This window comes from Macrotis lagotis, chromosome 1 (assembly GCF_037893015.1).
Source record: "Macrotis lagotis isolate mMagLag1 chromosome 1, bilby.v1.9.chrom.fasta, whole genome shotgun sequence".
Classification (NCBI taxonomy): Eukaryota; Metazoa; Chordata; class Mammalia; order Peramelemorphia; family Peramelidae; genus Macrotis; species Macrotis lagotis.
In genome coordinates this window covers 645,748,185-645,771,807 of record NC_133658.1, presented here as the reverse complement: position 1 = coordinate 645,771,807, position 23,623 = coordinate 645,748,185, and the positions used below count along the sequence as shown (strand labels likewise).

Below are 23,623 nucleotides of genomic sequence, written 5' to 3'. Positions count from 1 at the left end.
CCTTGAAGCAGGTTCTTTAGCCACAATCTCACAGGCCCTCTCAATTGTACTTGTCAAATGTATGATATTCCCAAGTGAGGTTATGAATATAACATGCTTTGGACATTTTGTTATATAAACGTCAGTTGCTATCAACATCTGCATCAACGATCAAAATGGCATGGCAGATGGGGGGTTGGCCTGAGAGCCAGGAAAGTCTGAGTCCTACCTCTGACCCTTGTTGGCTGGTGTCCCTGAGCAAGTCACTTACCCTCTTAATGCTCTATGAGCTCCCCAAGTCTATAAATTATAGATTATCACTTAGACTGGCAGAGGGAATCTACTCCCAATTACTTCCTAATAGCAATGAAATCACAGGTATGAACCAAACCATATTACTACCACTATCATCATCACCACCCCCATTGTTACTACCATCATTACTCCTCCTCTTACTACTACTACTACTACTGTTACCTGAAGATTATTTTGCGGCTTACAAATTAGATCTTAAAGAGGTATGCCTATATTCCTTTGCTTTTTCAAGTACATATTCAAATAAAATAATGTTTCAAAATAGAGCTATTGAGTGATTTCCTTATATATCCTTCATGACTTTCACGTTACTGAAGTTCCTATAAAAGAAGTAAACTATATCCATCAGAGAGATTAGTTTCTGTCATCATTCCTACCATGTTATTTACTATTTAATGAGCATTTTACATCTTGAGATGTAAAACAACTAGCTTTTCCCTATTTAAATGAATACACATGAATTGGAGGGAAATGAGTGAATTAAGGAACAAAATGCTGTTGGGGCTGAGAAGCAAAGATGACCAGTCTTGGATGAGGTGGAGGTAGGGGGAAAGAAGAGAGAAATACACAAGAGAATGGAAATAATAAAATAATAAAATAAAACATGGAGTGTGGGGCTAGAGCTGAACTAGTGTGTTGATTTGAGACACCAATCAGGAGAAGAGAAGGCTTCCAGGGAACCCAAACAGTACTTTCAAATACTTGTTAAGTTTCTGTTTAGAAGAGGGTTTAGATTTCTTTCTGGTCCCAGAGGGTGGAAGCAATAGTGTTCAGATGGAAATATAAGGGGAAAGAAGTTCTAACACCCAGAACTATTTCCAGGTTGGATGGGCTGCCTATGAATTCTTTAATGTTTTTAGACTTGATCATTTGTCAGAGATATCGTAGAAGGGATATTTTTGTTTGGTACATGTTGTACTAGTTGGATTCTGAGGTACCTTCTAACTCTGAGATTCAATGATGATTCTTACTTAACATCTAGAAGCCCAAGTAGAGTTCCACACCAAAGGCAGTTAGAAAGCCTGGGTTCCAGATTCAGTTTTGTCCCTAGCTAACTGTAAAATGTTGGGAGGATATTCATTTTTCTCATTTCAATTTTCTCAACTCAAATTTTCTCAATTTCAACAAAATGAGACCATCGCTAGCCTCCTATTTCCTTCTATATCAAATCTAAATTCTTCTACCAGGTTTTGGAGACCCTCTATAATATGACCCATCCTTCATTTCCTACTTCACTTCTTCATCAGTTCCCAATATACATATTCTTTTCTGATCTACTCAGTTTCAAGTCTCTATTTGATCATTTGTAAAATGAGGTGACTGAGAAAGATGAACCCTAGGTTTGTTGAGTCTCCCCCATTCCCATGTCTCTTCCCCAGGGTCGAGCTTCCATCAACTTACCAAAACTGTATGCTTGTAGGCCCGGTGAATCACAATACTGTAGCCAAAAACAGCCACATCCACCTGCTTGACCCACAAGGCCAATGATGGATCCCGATCTTCATTCTTGGCAGTGACTGTGAATTTGGGAAACAGGTCTGTGCTCTGTCTACTTATGGTGGTGCACAAGATGAGTGGGCAGCTGCTCTGGAAGTCAAAGGGGTATCCATCAAAGGTCAGGTAGTGACCATAGCCTGCAACAATGCAGGAGGCATCTGTGCGAGCCTGGCAGTAGTATAGGCCACTCTCCTCCATGCAATATTCATCATCTTTGCAGGGAATGCTCTCGCAGTGGACACTGTTGTCTGTCCCATTACAATAGCAGAAGAGTTGACAGTCTAGGTCCACCCAGAAGGTCTCGTTTGTGGAGAGCTGGTGCCCCTCAAAGTTACAGCCACACTCACTCCGGGGAACACACTGGGTACCCCTTAGGGCATAGCCCTCATCACATTGGCACCCCTCCGCACAGCTGTCCACGCAGATGGGGCCGATGGCCAGGGTCTCGCAGGTCTCAGTACAGGTCATGCACTCCTCAAAGTGGCTGTTCTCGGGGCAGTCGAGAGCTGAAGGCAACCAACGAGAAGGGAGACTCAAGAAAAGAACAGGGATCAGAAATATGGTTTTTAAAAGCTTGATTTGTATAGCAAAATGAGCTTATAAGTGCTAAATCCACCCTACATGGTTATCATCAGGAAAGGGACACATTATGAAATGCTCTTGGGTTCTTTTTTCTTTTCTTTTTCTTTTTTAAAGTCCTCCCTATATTCAGTCAGCTAGTTAGCTAGCTATTTATCATCTCTTCCTCTGTCAATCAATCATCTATCAAATAATCATCTATCTATCATCTATTGCTTTCTATTATTCTATCCCTAAAGGATACATCTTAGGTGGAATAATATGATTCCTTCTCTAGGGCATCAAAACTTAGAAGGCACAGAAATTCAGCACAATAATAATAACATTTATATAACTGCATGGTTTGCAAATCAAAATACTATCTCGATTCTAACATCAATTGTAGAAGATAGGTGCTATCACACCCATTTTACAGTTGAGGGAGGTGAGGTAGGCAGTGTTTAAAGATATGCCTAGGGTCCTACTTCTAGTAAGTCTCAACTAGGCTTCATATGCAATTCTTCGTGATTCCAAGTCTGGAATCTGTCCAACCCACAAGCTGCCTTCCTGCAACAATCCTAAGTCATTCAAATAATGAATCCCCTTTTCCTCTCAGGTGGATCTGGGGCAGAATTTTTAGATGCTTGTCCCAATGTGTTTAGTCCTTGTTGCCTTAAGAGCAAATCTGTAATTATAAGTCATCACAGCTCTGTCCTCAACGACTCTCCACTTGGCCTTGCCTACTCCAGAGGTGGTGAGCTCCCATCTTTAAGAAGCCTTCTTTAGCTCTTACTCTTATTTCCTCTTTTTAAAAGTGTTTACCAATCCAAGGACATTACAGAGATATAAATTTTATGGCAATAATAGTTTTCCCCACAAGTCCCTATGCCATATCTCTGTACAGTGAACTGAAAGCAATTGCCTTTCTACTGGACTGGAGAACTATCTTCACTTCATTGCTTTTCCTCCATTGACTTCCAATAGCATGTGGCTTTTGAGTTGAAGGCTAGTTCAGTGCTGATTAAGTACATCTGTACAGAGGGATTTTCACATTTGTCTGAATTATGAATGTTATAACATCAACCGCAGGTTTATGGTGATAGCAAATAACATGACTTATTTAAATGACTCTCGGTTTATGACTTATTGTGTTGTCTGAATCCGTCTGAAAGTCTGGAACACACAGACGTGGGGTAATAAAACTTTCCCTGGCTCCCAAAATGCCTCTTTGAAATTACTTAATTGGGCAGCCTGTCTCTGCCAGCAACAGCGCTGGTTAAAAATATCTAAACACAAAGACAATGGTTGTGTCTCTCATCATCAGACACGATTAGGTTTCTGATATGCAGCTGCTGCCCATTCTGATCCTAGATCCTCCCTCTCCAGGACTGGATTGAGATTAACCCCTTGAATCCTAGTGTACTTTCCAGGCCCCATGGTCTAGATTAGATATCTCACAAGATAGCTTCAGCTTCCTTTCCTTTCCTTCCTTCCAAGGAAACAGTGTCCACAGTGTTTGTTTTTATCCAAATCCTGCTACAAATTTACAGGCCTAAATGCAAGATGATGAAAAGCTATTCTTGGCATCTACAAAGCACAAGGAAAGAGGTAATTGTTGGTGTTTTTCAGTAAAATAAAAATATGTAGTCTTCTGCTTGGAACCATATAAGGTCACAAAACATTCCCTATTCATAGGAGTTAGTAATCTAACAAGCAAGGGACAAATAATACAATGAAATGGATCAATGTGTTTTGGAGACAACTGGATTCAGACAATGAGGTAAAGTTGGAAATCTAGAGGTGGACAGAATAAGCAGAAGCTAAAATCAATGGGCTATGGTACAAAAGAGAATGCCAGAGAATGAGTGGAGGGGAACTTGGAGTGGCATGAGACAAGAGAAACTGGTGAAGAGAGGCTGGGGAGTCATATTTCCTAAAGAAATTACTAAGAAAATATCTCAGAAGTTCCTAACCATAGAGTCATTTTTGACTTTTCTCTTTCTTTCAAACCTCTACATGCAATCAATTGTTAAATCCTAGCAATTTTCCTTCTTTGTCTGTCTGTTGCTTTGTTTGGTTAGTCGATTCTTCATGATGCCAATTGAGGTTTTTTTGACAGAGATACTGACTGGAATGAATTGCCATTTCCTTCTCCAACTCACTTTATAGATGAGGAAGCCCAGATAAACAGGTTTAAGTAACTTGTCCAAGGTCACAAGTTCGAAGTCAGACTTAAACTTAGGTCTTCCTGAGTCTAGGCCACCTGCATCACCTAAGTTCCCTTTACCTCCTCTGAATTTTTACAGTCTTCTCTCTCCTCTCCTTGATCAGGCCCTCATCTCTTTTCAACTGACTTAATAAATTCCTACTAGTCTTCCTGTGTTTTGTCTATGATCTTCCCAATCCATTCTTCATACTCCTGCTTGAGTCATTTTTATAACATGAAGGTCAGATGCTATCACTCCTCTACTCAAAACCTTTCAGTGAATCCCTATTGCCTAGCAAAGTATAACTCTTGACTGTGGAATTCAAGACCCTCTGCATTTTGACTCTTCCTTATATTTCTGATCTTGCTTTCATATTGCTCTATGTCATGGACTCTGTATCTCAGCCAAATGGAATTTTCTTCTATCCTCTCACTCCTATTTGTTTTGTTCTGATTTTATCTTTGCATGTGCTACTTTTTTTTTTTTTTGGTGAACTCAAGTCATCCTGTCTCCAGAGCCCATGCTTTATCCATGTGCCATCCAGCTGGCTCCTTTGAATGTGCTATTAATCCATTCTTCATAACTAAAGGTCCTGCCTTCTTTCAAGATCCCTTTCCCCTGTAAAAAAATATTTCTTGATATTCTTCTCACCTCCAATTTCTCTCCTTTTGCAGTTATATCGTTCTCTTTTGTATCAGATTTATTTTTCTAATGAATAGGATATTATTAGATCATAAATTACTTGATATAAATGGCTGAATTTTAATCAAATAATTCATTGTATTCTCAGTGAGGGCATTTAAGTGCAACATTGGATAGAATGCTGAGTCTGGAGTCAGGAAGACTCATCTTCCTGAGTTCAAATCTGAACTCGGGTACTACTAGCTGTGTGACCTGGGGTAAGTCACTTAACCCTGTTTGCCTCAGTTTCCTCATCTATAAATTAAGCAGAAGAAGGAAAAGGTTAAACACTCTGGTATTTTTGCCAAGAAAATCCCAAATGGGGTCACAAAGAGTTGTATACATTTGAAAAATGACTGACAAGTGCTTTTCAAGGAGAAGGCATTTAATAAGCATTGATTGGATAAATTCAGTGAATTATAATAATGTAATGAAAAACCTTATAAAACCATTTAGAGTTTAAAATGATTTTTCTCATAATGATATTCTGAGGTAGGTGGGACAAATGTCATTAGCCTCATTTTTAAAAATGAACTTAATGAAGATCACAGAATTTGGTGTCTTGTCCAAGGTCATACAACCAATAGACACCAAACTGGGTTGGGAATCCAGGCCTCTTGCCTTTATGTCCAGTAACCTCTCTGATCCATATCATACTATCTCCCAAGTAGCCCCATCATCTTTGAAATTTGGATTAGATAAAGACTGCATGGAAGCAGAATTTTTAAATGACTTGCCCTTCCAGACCCCTTCCACACTGAGGATCTTAGGTCTTTTTCCTTTCTAATTCTATAAACTCCTCTTTTCTAGTATTGGTCCCTAAATATCCCCAGTCAAATTTCCATGTTTCCCCCTGGTCTCATAGGCCCACAGTCAGACTAAGAACAAGGGACAGGGGGATGGTTAAAGGATTATTTCTGTTAGAAAGTGCTTCTCTCCTTTTTCTCTGTGTTTCAATGTCTCTGTGTCAATCTCTCACTCTCTCTCTCACTCTCTGACTTTTTCTTTCTGCCTCCCTCCCTTTTAGAGATACTCTAAGAAAAGTAGCTACAAATTGTGACTGTTCTGAGCTGCAACAACCCAGACAGCGGGCCTTCCTTGCCCTCCTAGCCCTGCTCAGGTCCATTAGCACTTCAGCGGCTGTGGGATTCCCTCTGGGCCTTGCTCCTCCCTGCAGCCTTGCAGATAACCTGGGCTGTTGTCTTCTTAACATTTACTCTGATTACTCCTGGTACAATCATGGCCCTAGTAAGAGGAGCCAGGGGACCAAACACCCTGCCAAAAATCACAACCTTCTTAATGACTACTGTCCTGTTTGCCCTGGGGACTAACACATTCGTTTTAGATCAGGATGCACCCTGACTTTCACCACCCAGTAAAACAAATGGGAGGCATCTTTCAAGCTAAAACAAAGATTCTTAATCATTTCCTCAATGGGATTTGGTGCCACCACATCGAGATGAGTAGCCCCTGCTCCTCTCTATTCAGCAGGATCTCATTTATCTCTTGCTTCCCAACAGATGAGATGATCAAGTGAATGGTCAGGATGAGAGATTGTGACTAGGGAAGCTACAATAGGGAAGAGTGTGTGTGTGGTTGTGTGTGTGTGTGTGTGTTTGTGTGTGTGTGCAGACACACACACACACACACACACACACACACACACACACACCTGCCAGGTGATACAATAGGTGGAATGCTAAAGTCAGGAGGACTCATCTTCATGAGTTCAAATTTGAACTGCAGATACTAGCTGTATGCCCTTGGATAAGTCACTTAGCCATTTGCCTTAGTTTCCTCATCTGTAAAATGAGCTGGAAATGGAAGTGGCAAAGCATCCCATATCTTTGCCAAGAAAATCCCAAATGAGGTCAAGAAGAGTCAGACACAACTGAAACAACTGAATAACAACCACATAAATATAGATGACAGATATGGATATGTGTAGACATATAGCTACAGATCTATTTGTCTCTTTATCTATCCACCTACCTATCTACAGTGGTCATAATTCTGATACCTGCCAGTTAAGTGACCAATAAGGTTCTTAATTTTTTCTTATACCATTTTCTCATTTGTAAAATATGGATAACCATGCTTGCCCTATCTATAACTCACAAGGATATGAACAAAAGGTTTTTGTAAATGGAAAATCCTATCTAAATGTGAGCTTGTGTTAGCATCTGGGTACACTGGAGGATCAACTGCACTATGGAGGGAAGTCCTGAAGCAGCAAGGTCCCCCCCACCCCTTTACCTTCTCCAACCCATTCCCCCAGACTTACGGCAGAAGTCATAGGTCCTCCAGGGGCCCACCTCCACATCAGCATTCTTACAAGCACTCGAGTAGCGGGCCACTGAGTCACAGAGCTCAGATTCATTGCCTCCACTCTGGCACAGGCGAAAGAGGCAGGTCCGATAGTATGCAGTGACGTTAACCACCCCATGGCACTCCAGGAAGGAGCTGTTGGAAGGGTCATTGATGATGCCACACCGGGAGCGGCTCCGGTAGAATTTGAGCAGTTCTGAGTCATTGTTGCAGGCCTTCAACAGATCCCCACACTCCCCATTACAGATCTCTTCGAAGGTTGTCCAGCTTTCCAGGAACACTGCTACATTGTCTGTGCACTTGCCATTGGGGAAGCAAAGTTCATCGGTGGCATTCCCATTGTAGAAGCCACATAGTCCCCCAGTACAGTTGAAGTAGATAGTGGAGAGCCGGATATGCAGCATGCCCACATCTGAGTACTGGACAGTGACAATGCCCTTGGACTCCACAGTGGTGCTGTTCTTGTTCCGAAAAATTTCCAGTTTCCCCGAAGAATGGAAAAAAGGTAATTCCACTTCCTGACCATTCAACTGAAAAAAAATCAAAGTATCACTGTCAATGCGATGACATTTACTGAGCAATGTGCCAGCTGCCTATGTAATAAACTCATGGCCTCCTTCTTCTCTGACATGCTTCATTTGAAAGTAGCAGAAAGAGCTCACATTTATATAATCTTTGCAAAGCATTCTCCTCACAACCTCAGGAGATATGGAGAGCAAATATCTTAATTTCATAAATGAGGAAGTGAAAGCTCAGAGAAGGTTTAAGTGATTTACTTATGATCACAAGACTATTGAGTGGTAGACTGATATAGAAACCCCAGTCTTTTAAATCCATGTGAAAATCTTCACACTTATTTTTTCTAGAAGATGACTTTCTCAAATGGACAAGTTCACATTTCTTTCTGTGCCTTGACTTCTTTCCTCTCTTCTCTATTTTCCCTACCTTCACCTAGTGTGGGGAGAATTTTGCAAGGACATTGAATCATTCACTTCCCTAGAGCAAGGGCCTTCTGAAGAAAATGAAATGGATATATACCTTTAGCCCAGCACTTCCCAGTTGCCTAACTCCTTTATGAGGGTGTTTCCTACCTCCAGGGCATTACTTTCCTTGGGTGAAACCCCATTGTGCTTCACCATCTTGGCTTTGGTTTTGTTTAGCAAAACTTAATCTGTTTTATGTTCCAGTCCCTCAAGGCCATCTCTTCCTTGTAGAGTGATAATTATCTATAACAAACTAGGTAACATGGGAGATGTGTTAATAGGGGGGCACCAGATCCTGTTCCTCCCTCTTCTTCCAGGTATTATGTGCATTTTACCATCTATGAATATTATGTATTCTATGAATATTAGTACTAGAAGGGGCTCTTGAGGCCCTCTCTCTCATTTTTGTGGATAAGGAAACTGAGGCCCAGGGAGGCTATGTTATTTATCCAAGGTCATTTTTTCTAAAGTTAATCATCTGGTCCTTTTTGTTCACCCAAAGGCTTGCCTTCAATGGTAAGAATTCAGATCAAGAGACTGATAGTACCAGCAGAGATTGATGGAAAAGATATTTTTAGGTAGATAGAGTCTCTCAGTAGTCATATTACTAGGCATAGGCAGCTACCTTCTCCACCTATGTTTACTTTTGACCCAGCCTTCATCTGCAGCATCTGAGAAGGGCCAGCTTTCTACTATGGGCTGGAAGTAGGGGAGGGCAGTTCACAGTCAGAGGTAGGGAGAATAAAAAGTAATATAAAACAACATAACATAATATGATATGATGAGATATAATAAAACATGATATATTGTGACATAACTTGATATAAAAATAATTAATGTAATATGATAAACACAATATTTTTCATTTGCATAGTACTCTGTAGTTTACAAAGCACTAGCAATGTATCTCAGTTGAATGATGAGTCTCATAACAACCCTGTGAGGATTATAGGGCAAATATCATTGCCTTTTTTTTTCAGGGTCAGAGAAGTTCCATGACTTATCTAAGATTATACCACTAGTAAGTAGCTGAGCCAAGATTCAAACCCAGATTCTCTCTTCTCTAAACTCAGCATGTTTTCCATTGTTTATTCTGTGTCTCCAGGATTGATTTCAATTTAATGATCTTCAGAGACTGGCAAGCCCTTCTATTTTGGGTAGCACCACAGAAAGACTGTTTAAGCTCTGTCTCTGAAGTAAGAGTCTTACCCTGATTTCAGATGCACCAATCCCTCCAATCTTGATCTCCTGGTCAGCTACCTGGATCCGAATGCCTCTTAACCAGGCTGGACCTGCATCAGGCTTCTTCTTATTGATATCAATTTCCAAGTAATCAGGTTTTTCGGGACATGTTTTCAGGAGGGTGTAGGAGAACTCCATGGGGAAGGCATAGGCAACCCCATCAAAGGTGTGGAGCACCTGGCTCTGACTCACGAGGCACACCGTCTCCCTCTTTGGGAAGCAGCCCTGGTAGCCGTCCTCCACAGAGCAGACCTCCCCATCACGGCAGGTCTTATTAAAACAGTAGACATCGCCACCCTCCTCACACAGACACTGCACCGTACAGTTGGCTGTGGCCCAGAAGAACTCCCCCATGGTATAATAGTGGCCGTCAAAGTCACAACCGCACTTGTGCAGAGGGACGCACTGGCTTGTGCTGAGGACGAAGCCTTCGTTACATTCACAGCCCTCTGTGCAAGGTGTGAGGCAGGAAAGAGAGGCAGTCAGGTCAGAGCATGTGTCTGGGCAACTGCTGGTACACACAGAGTAGTGACTGAAGGTGGGGCACTGCACTGTTGACACTGCCAGGGGAAAGAAGGAAGACACCAAGTTACCAAGAGAAGATGATGAGTTCCAAACCCAGGGTTTGAGTCGAGAATTAGGTCTAGAGAAAAGGCTGAGGAGGAAAAGAGGATACAAGTATGTCTAGGGAAATGGACCTGAGGTCCTAGTTCAACTGTTTACAGATCAAATGACTCAATTTGATCTGATCGCCTTCAGAAAATGAACTCATTTATCAGAACTAGACCAGAACTCACTGTATAAGTCAATTTACTACTTGGTGAACAACTGTTATGGTGGACCCAGGTCTAAAATTAACCCTGACAGGAGTCAGCAAGATGATCCACAATGATCAATACTTTAATCAAAGTCTGGATTGAAATTAATTCACCCAGTAGACTGTAACTGTAATCTCCCTGAAGACAAGGACATTTAATTCCAAATTCCCCCCCCCCACCCACACACACACATACACACACCTCCAACTTCAGTAACAAAGAACAATGCCTGGCAAAAGGCATTTAATAAGTTCTCACTGAATTGAACTGGATCCATTATCCAGGATGGAAGAAGATTTAAACTACAGAAGCAGAACTTCAGGTTAGAGGTAAGAAAGATGTTCCTAACAGTCACATTCTTAATACACTGGAAAGGAAGACCAGGATCTACTTCATTGGAGTTGTTGAAAGTAACAAACATTTCTATCTGGCATGGTGCTTCTCCTATCTGGAGGTGAGGTGGCATCTATAATGCCATTGCAGATTTAGGAATCTATGATTTTAATTTTTGAATATCTCTGACTATACATTTCAGGTCTTCTTGATTGGATCTCATAAACAGAATCCTTTGAAGGTCTAGGTTATCTCAGGTATAAACTCGAAAGCTCCTTACACTGAGAAGTTAACTGAGGATCTGGAAAAGTAGATGGTAACAGACAGAGAAAGACAAAGCTTTTACTTACCTTCAAACATTCTCTCTTTTGGGCAAATTGGTCTGTGAACTGTTGCCTGAATATGGTGTTCTATCTTTTGCTTCTGTGGACAAGTGGTCCCCCATGTGTCAGATGAACTTCTTCCCTTACCCCTGCCTTGCTGTACCTTCATTTTCCTTCAAAGCAGTGCATAGATAATACATCCCACACACAGGCCTTTCAAAACTCTCCTCATCATTAACACCATATCCCTTTGGAAATTACTTTGCATGATTTTATATAGTCTTTGTATTTGCTTATTTGTCTGTGATCATGTAGTATCTCTCAGGAGAATGTAAATTCCTAAGGTCAGGAATCATTTTTGTTTTTTCTTTCGTATCCAAAGAGACCAGCATTCTTTATCCTTAATAGATGCTTCATAAAAATTAGTTGAACTTGTCACAAGTCAGAGAAATACTAGAGGGAAATTTTGATTAGAAGCTTAATTACAACTTCACTCATTTCAGGGAGGGGGATGCTGCAAGAAGCTAAGTTTCATTCCAGCTTAGGTCAAACCAACAAACCTTCCATTCTAAGGTCTTTGATGTCTTGGAAAAGGTATAAGATGGATCAGATAGAATTGAAACTATCCAGCAACAGAACTAGAAAAACAAATTGTCCCTTGTTGATTTGACTGATATTCTAGGAGCTAACACAAATCTGAGCCTCAATGAATAAGACACTTTTAGAAACCAGAATCCAAAATAATACAAGGAAAAGAAATCTCAAAGCTTGACATTCATCTGGATACTTCTGCTAAGAGAGCTCAAAATGACTTTTAACATTATAACACGCCTGGTTAATACTAATTATTGCTTAGGGGAGAAAACTAAAGTCTGGAGAAGGGAAATGTTTTGACAAAACCTTTTGTTGACATTGTTCATAGCTCTAGGAAAGACTAGGCAATTACCGGGCAGAGTAGTAGGAGAAGAACTGATATTTCTTGTGGTTTACGATGTAGAGAAGTCAAACAATTAAATCAGAACCTTGGCCTCCACCCTTAGAACCGTGGTCTTGAATGATCTTGTGCCTTATCTTGCCTGGAACTAGGTCTCCACACACACACACACACACACACATAGTAATTAATATTAATGAATAATTAGTAATAATTGATTAATGAATTCTTGCTCTATCTTCCTTCCTTCCTTCTTTCCTTCCTTCCTTCCTCCCTCCCCCTCTATATCTTTCTTTCTTTCTTTCTTTCTTTCTTTCTTTCTTCCTTCCTTCCTTCCTTCCTTCCTTCCTTCCTTTCTTTCTTTCTTTCTTTCTTTCTTTCTTTCTTTCTTTCTTTCTTTCTTTCTTTCTTTCTTTCTTTCTTTCTATTTATCTTTATCTATCTATTGATTCCTAAAGGATATCTGGAAAAAAATCTGAGTTTCCTCATACTATTTGAGAGTTTTGTTGACTAAGCATTATTTCTGTAAATGAGGAGGGAGAGTTAGATCCCCAAATATTGATTAGGAGACCAAAATATTGATATTTTCTTATTTACCATCCCCCAATTGGCTCATCTAATCTTCTGCCTTCTCTAGCAATGGCTAAAATTTTCTCTGACATCTAAAGCAATAGGATATGTAGGAGGGAAATAAGGTGATGGAATAAATACTCCAGATTCAGAATTGGCATCCATTCCCAAATGTTCATTCATATTAAACCTATTTTAGCGTCTCCTCTGAATCCTCCACCTTGTCATTCCAGCTCCACAACTACCATGGTCCCTAATTCAATGTCTTCTGTAGTAGTCTATGCAGCTCCTTTCTTTTATGTTTCAAGCACCTTAATTTCATCAAACATTCTCTTGTTCTCAGGTTATGAGACCAGGGAGGGGGAAAAGACTGAAGGATCTGCTTACAGTCTGGTCTTTATCATGTGGAAAACTTCAAACCTAGTCTCACTCCTGGCAATTTGTCCTCAACAAAAATGTTCTTGAAGGACCTTGAAACTCTATCCCTTCACCTCCCCACTCATAGAAGGGTATTCTTTCACTTGGCTAGAGATGGCGGCTTACCACAACCAGTCTGGATTCTCCAGTCCCCAATCGGAATGCCAAGGGCTTGGCACACAAGGGCATAGGCCTGGATAGCTTGACAGAGGAGAGTGCCATTATCCCGGACACTGCAGAGGTCATATACACAGCTGTGAATGAAGGCTGTGGGGTCCACAATAGCCCCGCACTCCCACAAGGGACCGTCGGACTTGTTGAGGAAACCACAGTAGTCAGTACCAAAGTAGAGGGCTTCTGTGACTGCATCGCACTGGGTACAGTTGTCTACACAGCCAGAGGTGCATTTCCAATCGGGGTGATATACACGCCAGCTTTCTCCCAGATCCAGAACTGAAGTGGCTGGCCTCCCATCTGGGCGAAGGAAGTCATCCAGTGGATTTTTGTTATAGTTTCCACAGAGCCCACAGGTAGAGTTTATGTAGGAGCCTGGGACGGAAATGGAGGCATAGTGCTGGCCATCAAATGTCACTAAGAGCCCAAAATCAGTTTCAACGGCAGTTGACATGCCACTCTGGTAGATTTTCACTGCCCCCAAGTCTATGCTGACAGGCAAAGAAGCTACCAGGTCATTAACCTGCAGAAGGACAGCAACAATTAGTGGCAGATCAACAGTAGCCAGTGAAAGAATTTGCAAGCAAAGAGCATAAGAGCTGGAAGGAAACTTTGAGCAATCAAGACTACTCCTTCATAGATAGATAGAGAGATAGATAGATAGACCAACAGACAGATAGATAGATAGGGGAAAACTAAGATAGCACACAGTGCTTATTTGTCTGCCTTTACAGTATCTCTCATACATACCCCCTTTTCTCCATTCACTTGGGTATCTGTCAACCTAGTTCAGGCTCTCTTGTCTAGACTATGATAATATCCTTCTAAATGGTTTCTGTGTCTCTAGTTTCTCCCCACTCAGCCATCAAAACAATTTTCCTAAAGGCCAGATTGATCCCCATTCCCACCCCAGTTGAATCCAGATGTTTCCTAATAATGACCTCTAGGTAGACCCAATCTGCATATATGTACCTTTATGGAAGTATGTGGGGAAAAAGATATCAGAGAAAAAGAGAATATGACAGAAAGTTAGAATGAGAAAAAAAAGGGAGAGAGCTGATTTATTTGTCGCCATCACTAACAGGCAAAGAGGTGAGGGAAAAGGGTAGGAAATTGAGGGGGAAGGGCAACTTATCTCAGGCAAAAGCCTAAGTTCTAGGAAATAAACATAAATTGTGATGAACATCAACCTTTTAAGGTTTAACATAAAACAAAACCCAACTTTTCCCCTAAATGCCAACTATACAATGAAGCCCTCCAATCTTCCTTAAGCAGTAATAACTTACAGAGCATAAAATTCTTTATCCTTTCCTTTAAGAACAATGGATAGGACAGGGGTTATTTATGAAATATGGATGAATAGATCTACTGAAAAATATTAGTTGATCTACATAGATAATAAGGCATTCCCCCAAAGAATTCCCAACTCATCCTGTCTTTCCTGCTGCATCCTTTTTCAAATCTTCATTAGAATAATCAATTCCTGGTTATTCATGGGTTGACAATTCACTTTGCAAATGATCCAATTCTCTGTTTTTTCCTCCTCCATACCCCTGGCTATTGCCTTACTCATTAGTATTTGTCCAAGATGAATTATGCAATGAACACCAGTCTGGAGTTTTACCTGTGACTTTCTGTTTTCTATAGTTCTGATAAAGGGTCAGGTAGGGAAAGATTAAATCATTGTGTTAAAATGAGGTTTGGACCATCTATCGATTTCAGTTATTTGGGCCTTCTCCCCCATTTTAGCATGACTAATCAAGAAGTATTTACTTTAGTATCTAAAAATAGTGAAGAAAAAATCAATATACAAAGACAGAAGCCAGGCTTCCTGAGCCTCGGCCTTGCCTGGAGACAGGGCAGCTAAAACTGAACCACTTTTGGAAAGCAAATTGTCACAGTTATTCCAAGTCTGGCTGGAGAAAGTGTCTCTGGTATTCACTTGCCTGGTAAGAATTTCTATCTCCTTCCTGTTTCCTGGTCCAATCACCTGCTCCTTGCTGTGGCCCCATTTCACCCACGGTGGGGAGTCTCTGTACCACCACTCTGTCATTCTCAGCGGAGAGAGCAGGTGTACTTTGATACATGGGAAATCACTTGCCACCCCCCAAAAAGGGTACCATTGTTAGGCTATGAGTAGATTCCTAAACCTTTTCTTTCCATGGAATTTACATTCACATCCACATATTGTAGTCTCTGTGGAAAATTGTGGATTTGCCCCTTATGGCCTATAATGGATAAGAGACATGCAAAATTAGCATAGACACTGAGCCTGAAAGAGATGAGGTTGCAACATTCTCCCTTCCCTTCCCTTCCTTGCCCCCTGCTCCTGCCTTACCCCCAATCCTGATATTGCCAAGAAAAAAGTCTATGAGAAAAAGAATGTTCATAAAAATCAAAAATAGAACTAAAAGAACTCTGCCTCCTTCTCCAGACTGCAGCTATGAAAACACATCACCCTCTCAAAACACTGTTAAGTACTGGGAAGGCGAATGGATTGTTTTCTGGCTTAAAAGTTTCATATCTATCTTCAAAGATGAGATAAGTGAAGAACTAAAAAAGGGTTCTACAAACTTCAAAAAGGAAGAAAAGATCAGAACTTCTATACCTTAATTCTTGGCTCAGATTGGGCAGATGTATCAAGGAATAGGTAAAAGAGTGATGGTTGTATCAAGCAGGTTGATTGAAACAGTCCTTCCCTTCCCTGATTTTGAAATCAAACCTGGGCCCAGTTAATCAAGAAACTGAAGAAATTGGGAATTCCCTCCCCAGCCCTCCCTGTTGTTGGACATTTTATATCAATTAAACTACAATGCATGTGAAAGGGGAAAAAAAAAAACCCAAATCAACAGCCAACAATAGAGGGAAATGCTCCCTTTGGCTTCATTTTGGGTTTGTAATCACCGTAATGACCTCTGTGCTTGGGGATTAATGTGTGAGCTGAGTTCAGGCAATCAACCTTTCATGGTCTCTGTTATTATTGCCAGAATAAATACCTAGTTGTGACAAGGTCTGCATTAACATTAGGAAAACTGGTACCCCTGTGAATTTACTAATTGTGAATGGCTGTTAGCCTTTCTTCCTTTGTTGGTGCCCCGACTCAAAACTAAGTTGGTTAGTGACTGGGATAATTTGCATATGCTAAGCAGGTCTTTCTTATTCTTTCAAAACCCTAGTGGGCAACTCCAATTCTAGAATGTTTAGGTATAGAAGACTAGTGCCATCCATCCAATTCTGGAATGTTTAGGCATAGAAAGCTAGTGCCAACCCTTCAATTCTGGAATGTTTAGGCACAGAACACTAGTGCCAACCCTCCAATTCTGGAATGTTTAGGCATAGAAGGCTAGTGCCAACCCTCCAATTCTGGAATGCATCATCCCTCCAATTCTGGAATGTTTAGGCACAGAAGGCTAGTGCCAACCATCCAATTCTGGAATGTTTAGGCATAGAAGGCTAGTGTCAACACCTCAATTCTGGAATGTTTAGGCACAGAACACTAGTGCCAACCATCCAATTCTGGAATGTTTAGGCATAGAAGGCTAGTACCAACCCTCCAATTCTGGAATATTTAGATATAGAAGGCTACTACCAATCTTCCAATTCTGGAATGTTTAGGCATAGGAAGGCTAGTGCCAATCCTTCAATTTTGGAATGTTTAGGCATAGAAGGCTAGTGCCAACCTCAGTTACAAGATGACCATGTTCTCCAGGTTTGCAGAGCTGTATCTTGAGAGGCATGGATTATGAATCATTTTGAAAGTTTTTTTTTTAGAATGAGGCAGTTTTCAATATAAGAGCAGGAGGAATTCAGTTCAAGGAGAATACTTTCAAGCTATACTATACAGGAAAGAGGAGACAGGATCCAATTTACAATTTGTATTTGTGATTTTTCTGACTATTATACCCATTTGCCCAAAAATTATTGAATAGGTATAACAAAAAATTTAACTTTTGCATTTCCTGTCAATTCTCTCCCTTTCCTTTCCCCTCCCCATTTCTATCTTTGTCTCTTCTCTTCTCTCTCTCTCTCTCTCTCTCTCGCTCTCTCTCTCTCTCTCTCTTTTCTTTCTTTCTCTTTGTTTCTCTATGCTTTTATTTTTGCATGAATCAATGTCTTTGATGGGGCTCAGTATGTGATTTCATAGGGAAATAATTGTCATTTTAGTTCAGTGAAAGGAGGAGGAGCTAGTAGTTTTTGATCCTAAGAAATGGAGGGAAGGGGAAAAGAGGAGGTAGAAGGTAGGGTGAATAGAGAAGACTAAAGCAAACTTTATGGTCAATATAATATTCATCACTTGACAATTTTTAAGAATCTACATGTATTCCTCCAAAGTCACTAAACTGTAAACACTCTTTGGCCCAGCAATACTTCAAGGCCCATATTTCTAGGTCATAGGCCCACATCCCAAAGGTATCAAAGAAGAAAAAGGACCCATATGCACAAAAGTATTTTAGCAACTTTTTTTTTAAGTGGCAAGGAAATGTAAACTGAAAGAGGGGAAAAGTACCCAACAACTGGGGAATGGCTAAACAAATTATATTAGTGTAATGAAATACTACTGTGCTGTATGAAAAGATTAAAGGGAAACCTGGGGAGACTTGTATGAAATCATCTAGAATGAAATCAACAGGACAATTTATATAATAAAAATAACATAGTAAAGACAAACAACTTTGAAATTCTTCAGAACTAATCAATGTAATGACCAACCGTGTTTCTAGAGGATTGATATTCAAGTATGTTATCTATCTCCTGACAGGGAGGTGATGGATTCAAGATATGAAAGAGATTTGTCTAATGACATTTGGACATGAACAATGTAGGAATTTATTTTACTAGATTATATATGTATTTGTATGTATATACATACATACAAAGTATTTTTTTAACTTTTAAACTGGGGTGGATCTGAGAAAAGTGAATGCTTAATTAAATTTTTTTATTAAAAAAAACTGAGTGATTACAAATACATGCATCCATATTCATGACCAGAGTAGACTTAGTCCTTTGACCTGGTTTAAAGTCTGTCTTCCTTAAAGGCTTGGGGAGATAATTTCTACTCCTAAGATTCTTCAATTCTACAGTTATCTCTGAATCTCACCTTGACTCGTCCATAGCTTCCTTTGGGGATGAGAATTTTGTGGCCATAAACCTCTACGGAGAGCTCCTTCACCCATGAGACAGCTGAGCCTCCTCGGTGTTCATTCTTGGCCTCCACACTGAAGAAGGGGAGACTGGACACATGCAAGCACTGGCGAGCCAGCAGATAAGCACAGGATCCTTGGAAATGGAAGAGGAAGCCATCGAAGGTATGGTAGTGAGGCTCCCCAAACACCACACAAGTGCTACTCTCCAGTGGGTTGCAGTGGAAGAATTTACCCTTGGGTTCACACACCTCATAGGGGCTGCAGGAAGCATCCTGGCAGAAAATTTCATTGTTAAAGTCCAGGCAGCGACACTTGATGGTACAGTTCATATCATCCCAGAATACCTCTCCTCGTCGAAGGAATTGCCCTGAAAAAAAAAAAAAAAAGAAATCCATATCCCACGAGCCGAAACTTATTTTGCCTTGATCTATCAAGAGGAAATCCTTGTAAGGGTCATTGACTCCATTTAATCAGCAGGGGGAAGATGAAATATGGACAGGAAAAAGTAACCTACTCAAGATATCACAGGAAGTCAGAATGAGATTTAGGAATTATTGGTATGAGTTTATTCTCTAGGTCAGAGATTTTCAACCTGGGGCATCAAGGTTCTAAGATGTCCATGGATAGATATCAAGGGGTCTATAGATTGGGATGAGAAATATAAAATCTTTATTTCAATAATTGGTCTCCTTTGTAATCTTATATAATTTATTTTTTCTGAGAAGGGGTCCATAGACTTCTTTAGATTGCCTAAGGGAACCATGACTCAGAAAAAGGTTAAGAACCTTTAGTCTAGACCAGAAAAGACAATGATCATTGTTGGAAGGGATGTGGGAAATCTAGGACACTAATGCATTGTTGGTGGAGCTGTGAACTCATCCAACCTTTCTGGAGAGCAATTTGGAATTATGCCCAAAGGGCAATAAAAATGTGCATATCCTTTGGTCCAGCAAAACCACTACTGGGTCTATACCCTGAAGAGATTATGAAAAAGGATAAAAGCATTGCTTGTACAACAATATTCATAGCAGCCCTGTTTGTGGTGGCAAAGAATTGGAAATTAAGTGAATGTCCATCAATTTGGGGAATGGCTGAATAGATTGAAGTATATGCACATTATGGAACACTATTGTTCTATTAGAAACCAGGAGGGACGGGAATTCAGAGAAGCCTGAAAGGATTTGCATGAACTAATGCTGAGCGAGATGAGCAGAATTAGAAGAACATTGTACACCCTTACAGCAACATGGGATTGATGATCAATCTTAATGGACTTGCTCATTTCATTAGTGCAACAATCAGGGACAATTTTAGGGTATCTGCAATGGAGAATACCATCTATATCCAAAGTAAAGGTATCTTATTATGTAATTTTGCTATTCTTATATTTTATTTTTTCCTTAAGGATATGTTTTCTCTCTCAATACATTCAATTTTTATCAGTGTATAGCATGGAAACAATGTAAAGACCATTAGACTGCCTTCTGTGGGGGGGGTGGGGGGGGGGGAAGCGAGATTGGGGGGAAAAATTGTAAAATTCAAAAAAAAAAAGGAAAAAAGAACCTTTAGTCTAGGCCCACAAACAAAATGTTGTTAAGTTTCTTTATTTGCCTCCAGATTAATCCTTCAAATACTATTTTTTCCCCTTGTAGCCTAGGAGGCCCCCTCCTTTGAAAGAACCTTCAAGGATGGCAAATCTAGTGTTATTCTCTTTTTTTATCGGTAAGGCAAAATGAGGCCCAGGGCATTCTCAGGACAAAGCAAATTCATGTCAAAGGTGGGAATCAGTTTAAGCCAAATGAAAAAAGCAACACAAAAAGCAAACAAGGAGAAGAATGCCTTAAAAAACAGAATTGGTCAGCTGGAAAAGGAGATTTCAAAAAATCTCTCTGAAACCTGATAACAAGGGAGAGAATAAAAGGGAGGTGAGAAGAGGCACCAGTGATGAGAGCATTGAGAGCAAGAGAAAAGGAAAAAAAAATTAGGTTTTTTTCCATTGTCCTCATGATGTACTAGAAAGGAAGCATTGGAGGATAGAAGAACTTTCCTAAAAATGATTGAACCCTGTGCTATGAACCATGAAGAAAAGAGAGGGGGAAAGGAAAAATGAAAAACAGGAAGGGTACAGAGAAGGAGGTGTAAAAGAGAGAGAGAGTAAAAAAAGAGAGGAGAGTGAAAGCAGGGGGGAGGACAGTAAAGAAGAGAGATAATGGAGAGAGAAATGGAGAGCAAAGGAGAGAGAGAATTCCATAGCAAATGATGGTTAGCTTAATGCTTAGACTGAAAAAAGAAGACTAGGGAGGTGAGAGCTGAGTTCAAGTATATGATAAGCTACATATATAAGACAGATTGATTTGGTCTGACCCAAGAGGAGCCAAAAGGTAAAAATTCCAAAGAGGCCATTTAAGTTTCATGTCTATAATAACTCTCACAATTAGAACTGTGTTGGGCGGAAAGGACTCCCTAAAGAAGTGGTGAATTCTTCTCCTTGGAAATCTTTAAGCAGAGTTTGGACAATCACCTGTCAGTTATGTTATAATGAAAATTATTTTTGTATATTAATTGAATGAGCTGGTCACTGAGATCCCTTCAAATTCCCAAATTTGATTCTAGAAAGGACTTCTGCCACCTCTACTAAGACACTCACTATACTAAAGATTGTAAGTGACCCTTGGGATTAATATGAGCCTTTGAATCTAAGCAAGGACTTTTGGTAGGTTCCCTCTCTTAAAACAATTGAATGCTATAATTTCAAGTTAATGTGCCTACAAGTAAAGAAGCAGGTGATTATAATGGTGAGGGGTGAAGTGGGATCCATCTTCCCAAGATTCCTATAATGAATCTATGATCCAAGAGAGTGAGGAGATAAACCAGAGTACATCTAGGTCCTTCTGACATGAGAAAATCTCTGCTATAAGGGTTACAGGCTTACAGGTAAATGCAATTTATTAATGACAGCATTACAAAGTAGCAGGGTTTTCCATGGAGAGTAATTTCAAGTTTCAACGTAAGGTTTGTTGAGCTTCTCCTTTATTTTTTTTTTTTTTGAAATACTGAAAAGGGAATAGACAGAGCATATCTACACTCAGCAGGAAAGATGGCTTGTATAACTTCTTTCTATACCTGTCCTATAGGAAAAATGCAAATTAGCAATTATGTTCCCTACCTTTCAAGTACAGAGACCTCAAAATGGGATAAGAGATTTTATCTAATCTGTAGTGGCTCATAAAAGATCGACCTCAAAACCGGCCCTTCTGTTCCCTGTCAATTTCTGGCCCTGGTCCAATGATGAATATATTATCAAGGGTTCAACTTGGGATAATTTCAAGTCTATGATTTTTCAAATTTCCAATAAAGGAGAGAAGACTGTCTTTGTTTGTCCAGAGTTCTGGACCCAAAGGTAGTCCTTCCAGATAATTCGATTCATAAAAGGATAACATAATAAGCTGATTCTATGCAGCAACATTCCCTCTGCTATTATCCAGATCCAATCCCAATGCCATTAGGCTGATATACATCCAGTGACACAAAGGAATGTGGAGTCATTTTTTTGGCATATTGAATTCATCCTGTATATAAAACTCAAATCCATAATTCAGGAGTCAGGGAATGAAGTCAGAGTTGGGGCTCTGCACACTAATTGGGTCTGTCCAACTCTACTGCTTTGCAGGTTCCTAGTTTCCATTATTCCTTAATACTCAGAGATCAGAAGTCTTACACTGGGCACTTTGAGAAAGTGGGAAGGGATGACTGGGACATAGCAAGTGCTTAGCCTAGTCTTGAGGTTTCAAATCCATGCAACATTCCTGAGTGCTGTCTGAACCAGATTAAAATGTCACTGGGAAACATTTAACTAAATACAAATATACAATAGAAACTAGATAATGTTAATATGTGGGTTTCTAGGTCAGTATATGACCTATAGGGATGTTTAGGTACAGCTTAGTGACCTCTGTTTCTATTTGAGTTTGACACCACTTGTTCAGTAAAAGGAAGAATGACTTGTCATTGGATGGTGCTTTCCATCCAAGGATGGTAAGTGATTCAATATCTACACTGGATGCAGATAATGGTCTACAAAATCCTCGTGAGCTTTGGGATTATATTCTTTTCAATCTAGCTTAATTCTGGCCTGCCTTCAAAGTACATATTTACTATTCTTAACACCTTGCTGTTTACACAGTCCATAAAGGATGCCTCCAGAGAGACCTTCTCTCTCAGGGTCTGGAAATGGTCTCAGCCTGAACCCTTCCAGCAACAGCTTGAGCAATCAGGAATTTGGAGAGAATCAAAGATCCTTTAAATCTTGCTAAACGAACAGAAGAACAAACCTCAGTCGGTTTCCTTTAGGCCAACATCAGAAGTTTGGAGCCCTCTCTGAACTCTTAGAAGCATGTGGAAATATAAAAGTTAGGGTAAGAAATATGAGGGGGATGGGTAGGAAATCAAGGCACCATGGCATGAGCCCCTTAGACAACTTACGTCAAATGGAAACAGGGACCACTACATCATTACTGTTGCCCAGTAAAAATTCCTGTGGGCCTTATATTGACTTAGGAAACCACACATTTATATCTTTTTTTTCTTTTCTTTTCTCTTCTTTCCCTCCCTTCCTTCCTTCCTTCCTCCCCCCCTTCTTTCTTTCTAATATATCAATACATTAAAATTAAAAAGGAACTGAATTTTAATGTGGTTCAAGCAGCACTTGGGAGTGCTATGGCCTGTGGGCTGGCATGCTTGAACTCTCTGCCTTAAACCACCTGAGGTTGGCTCTTCTATATGTATGATAGAAGACATGACTGAGAATTAAAGAGAGAAAATGGGGACCTTTGAGGGCTACTTGGACTACAGTGAAACCAGAGATTGGCCTGGACTGAGAAAAGGACTGGGAACCTTCATTTCTTACCCAAACCAGACAACTTGGAAATGCTGGGGTCACTAATTTCCTGTTTTTCCCAATATCTTTGGTAATCCTCTTTTAGACTGACAACAGGACACAGAGAATTTCTGCTTCCCAAGGATGACTAGATGGAACAGAAGCAAAGTCCTCATTCTCCTCTGAAAGTTCCAGGATTTTTTTGTACATCCAAAGAATTTTCTCATAGTTCAGAGAAGAC

General features: G+C 40.2%; 1 protein-coding gene across 1 annotated transcript in view; it reads right to left on the bottom strand.

Annotated features, from left to right (window-relative positions):
* TECTA (tectorin alpha) overlaps window positions 1-23,623 on the bottom strand; it is a 141,811-nt gene that overhangs the window by 37,335 nt on the left and 80,853 nt on the right. Inside the window, exons 14-18 of the mRNA XM_074212228.1 lie at window positions 18,461-18,873; window positions 13,312-13,882; window positions 9,758-10,350; window positions 7,522-8,095; window positions 1,696-2,297 (exon numbers count right to left, since the gene is read on the bottom strand). Coding sequence (XP_074068329.1) covers window positions 1,696-2,297; window positions 7,522-8,095; window positions 9,758-10,350; window positions 13,312-13,882; window positions 18,461-18,873 — 2,753 coding nt within the window. The remainder of the gene's footprint in view (window positions 1-1,695; window positions 2,298-7,521; window positions 8,096-9,757; window positions 10,351-13,311; window positions 13,883-18,460; window positions 18,874-23,623) is intronic.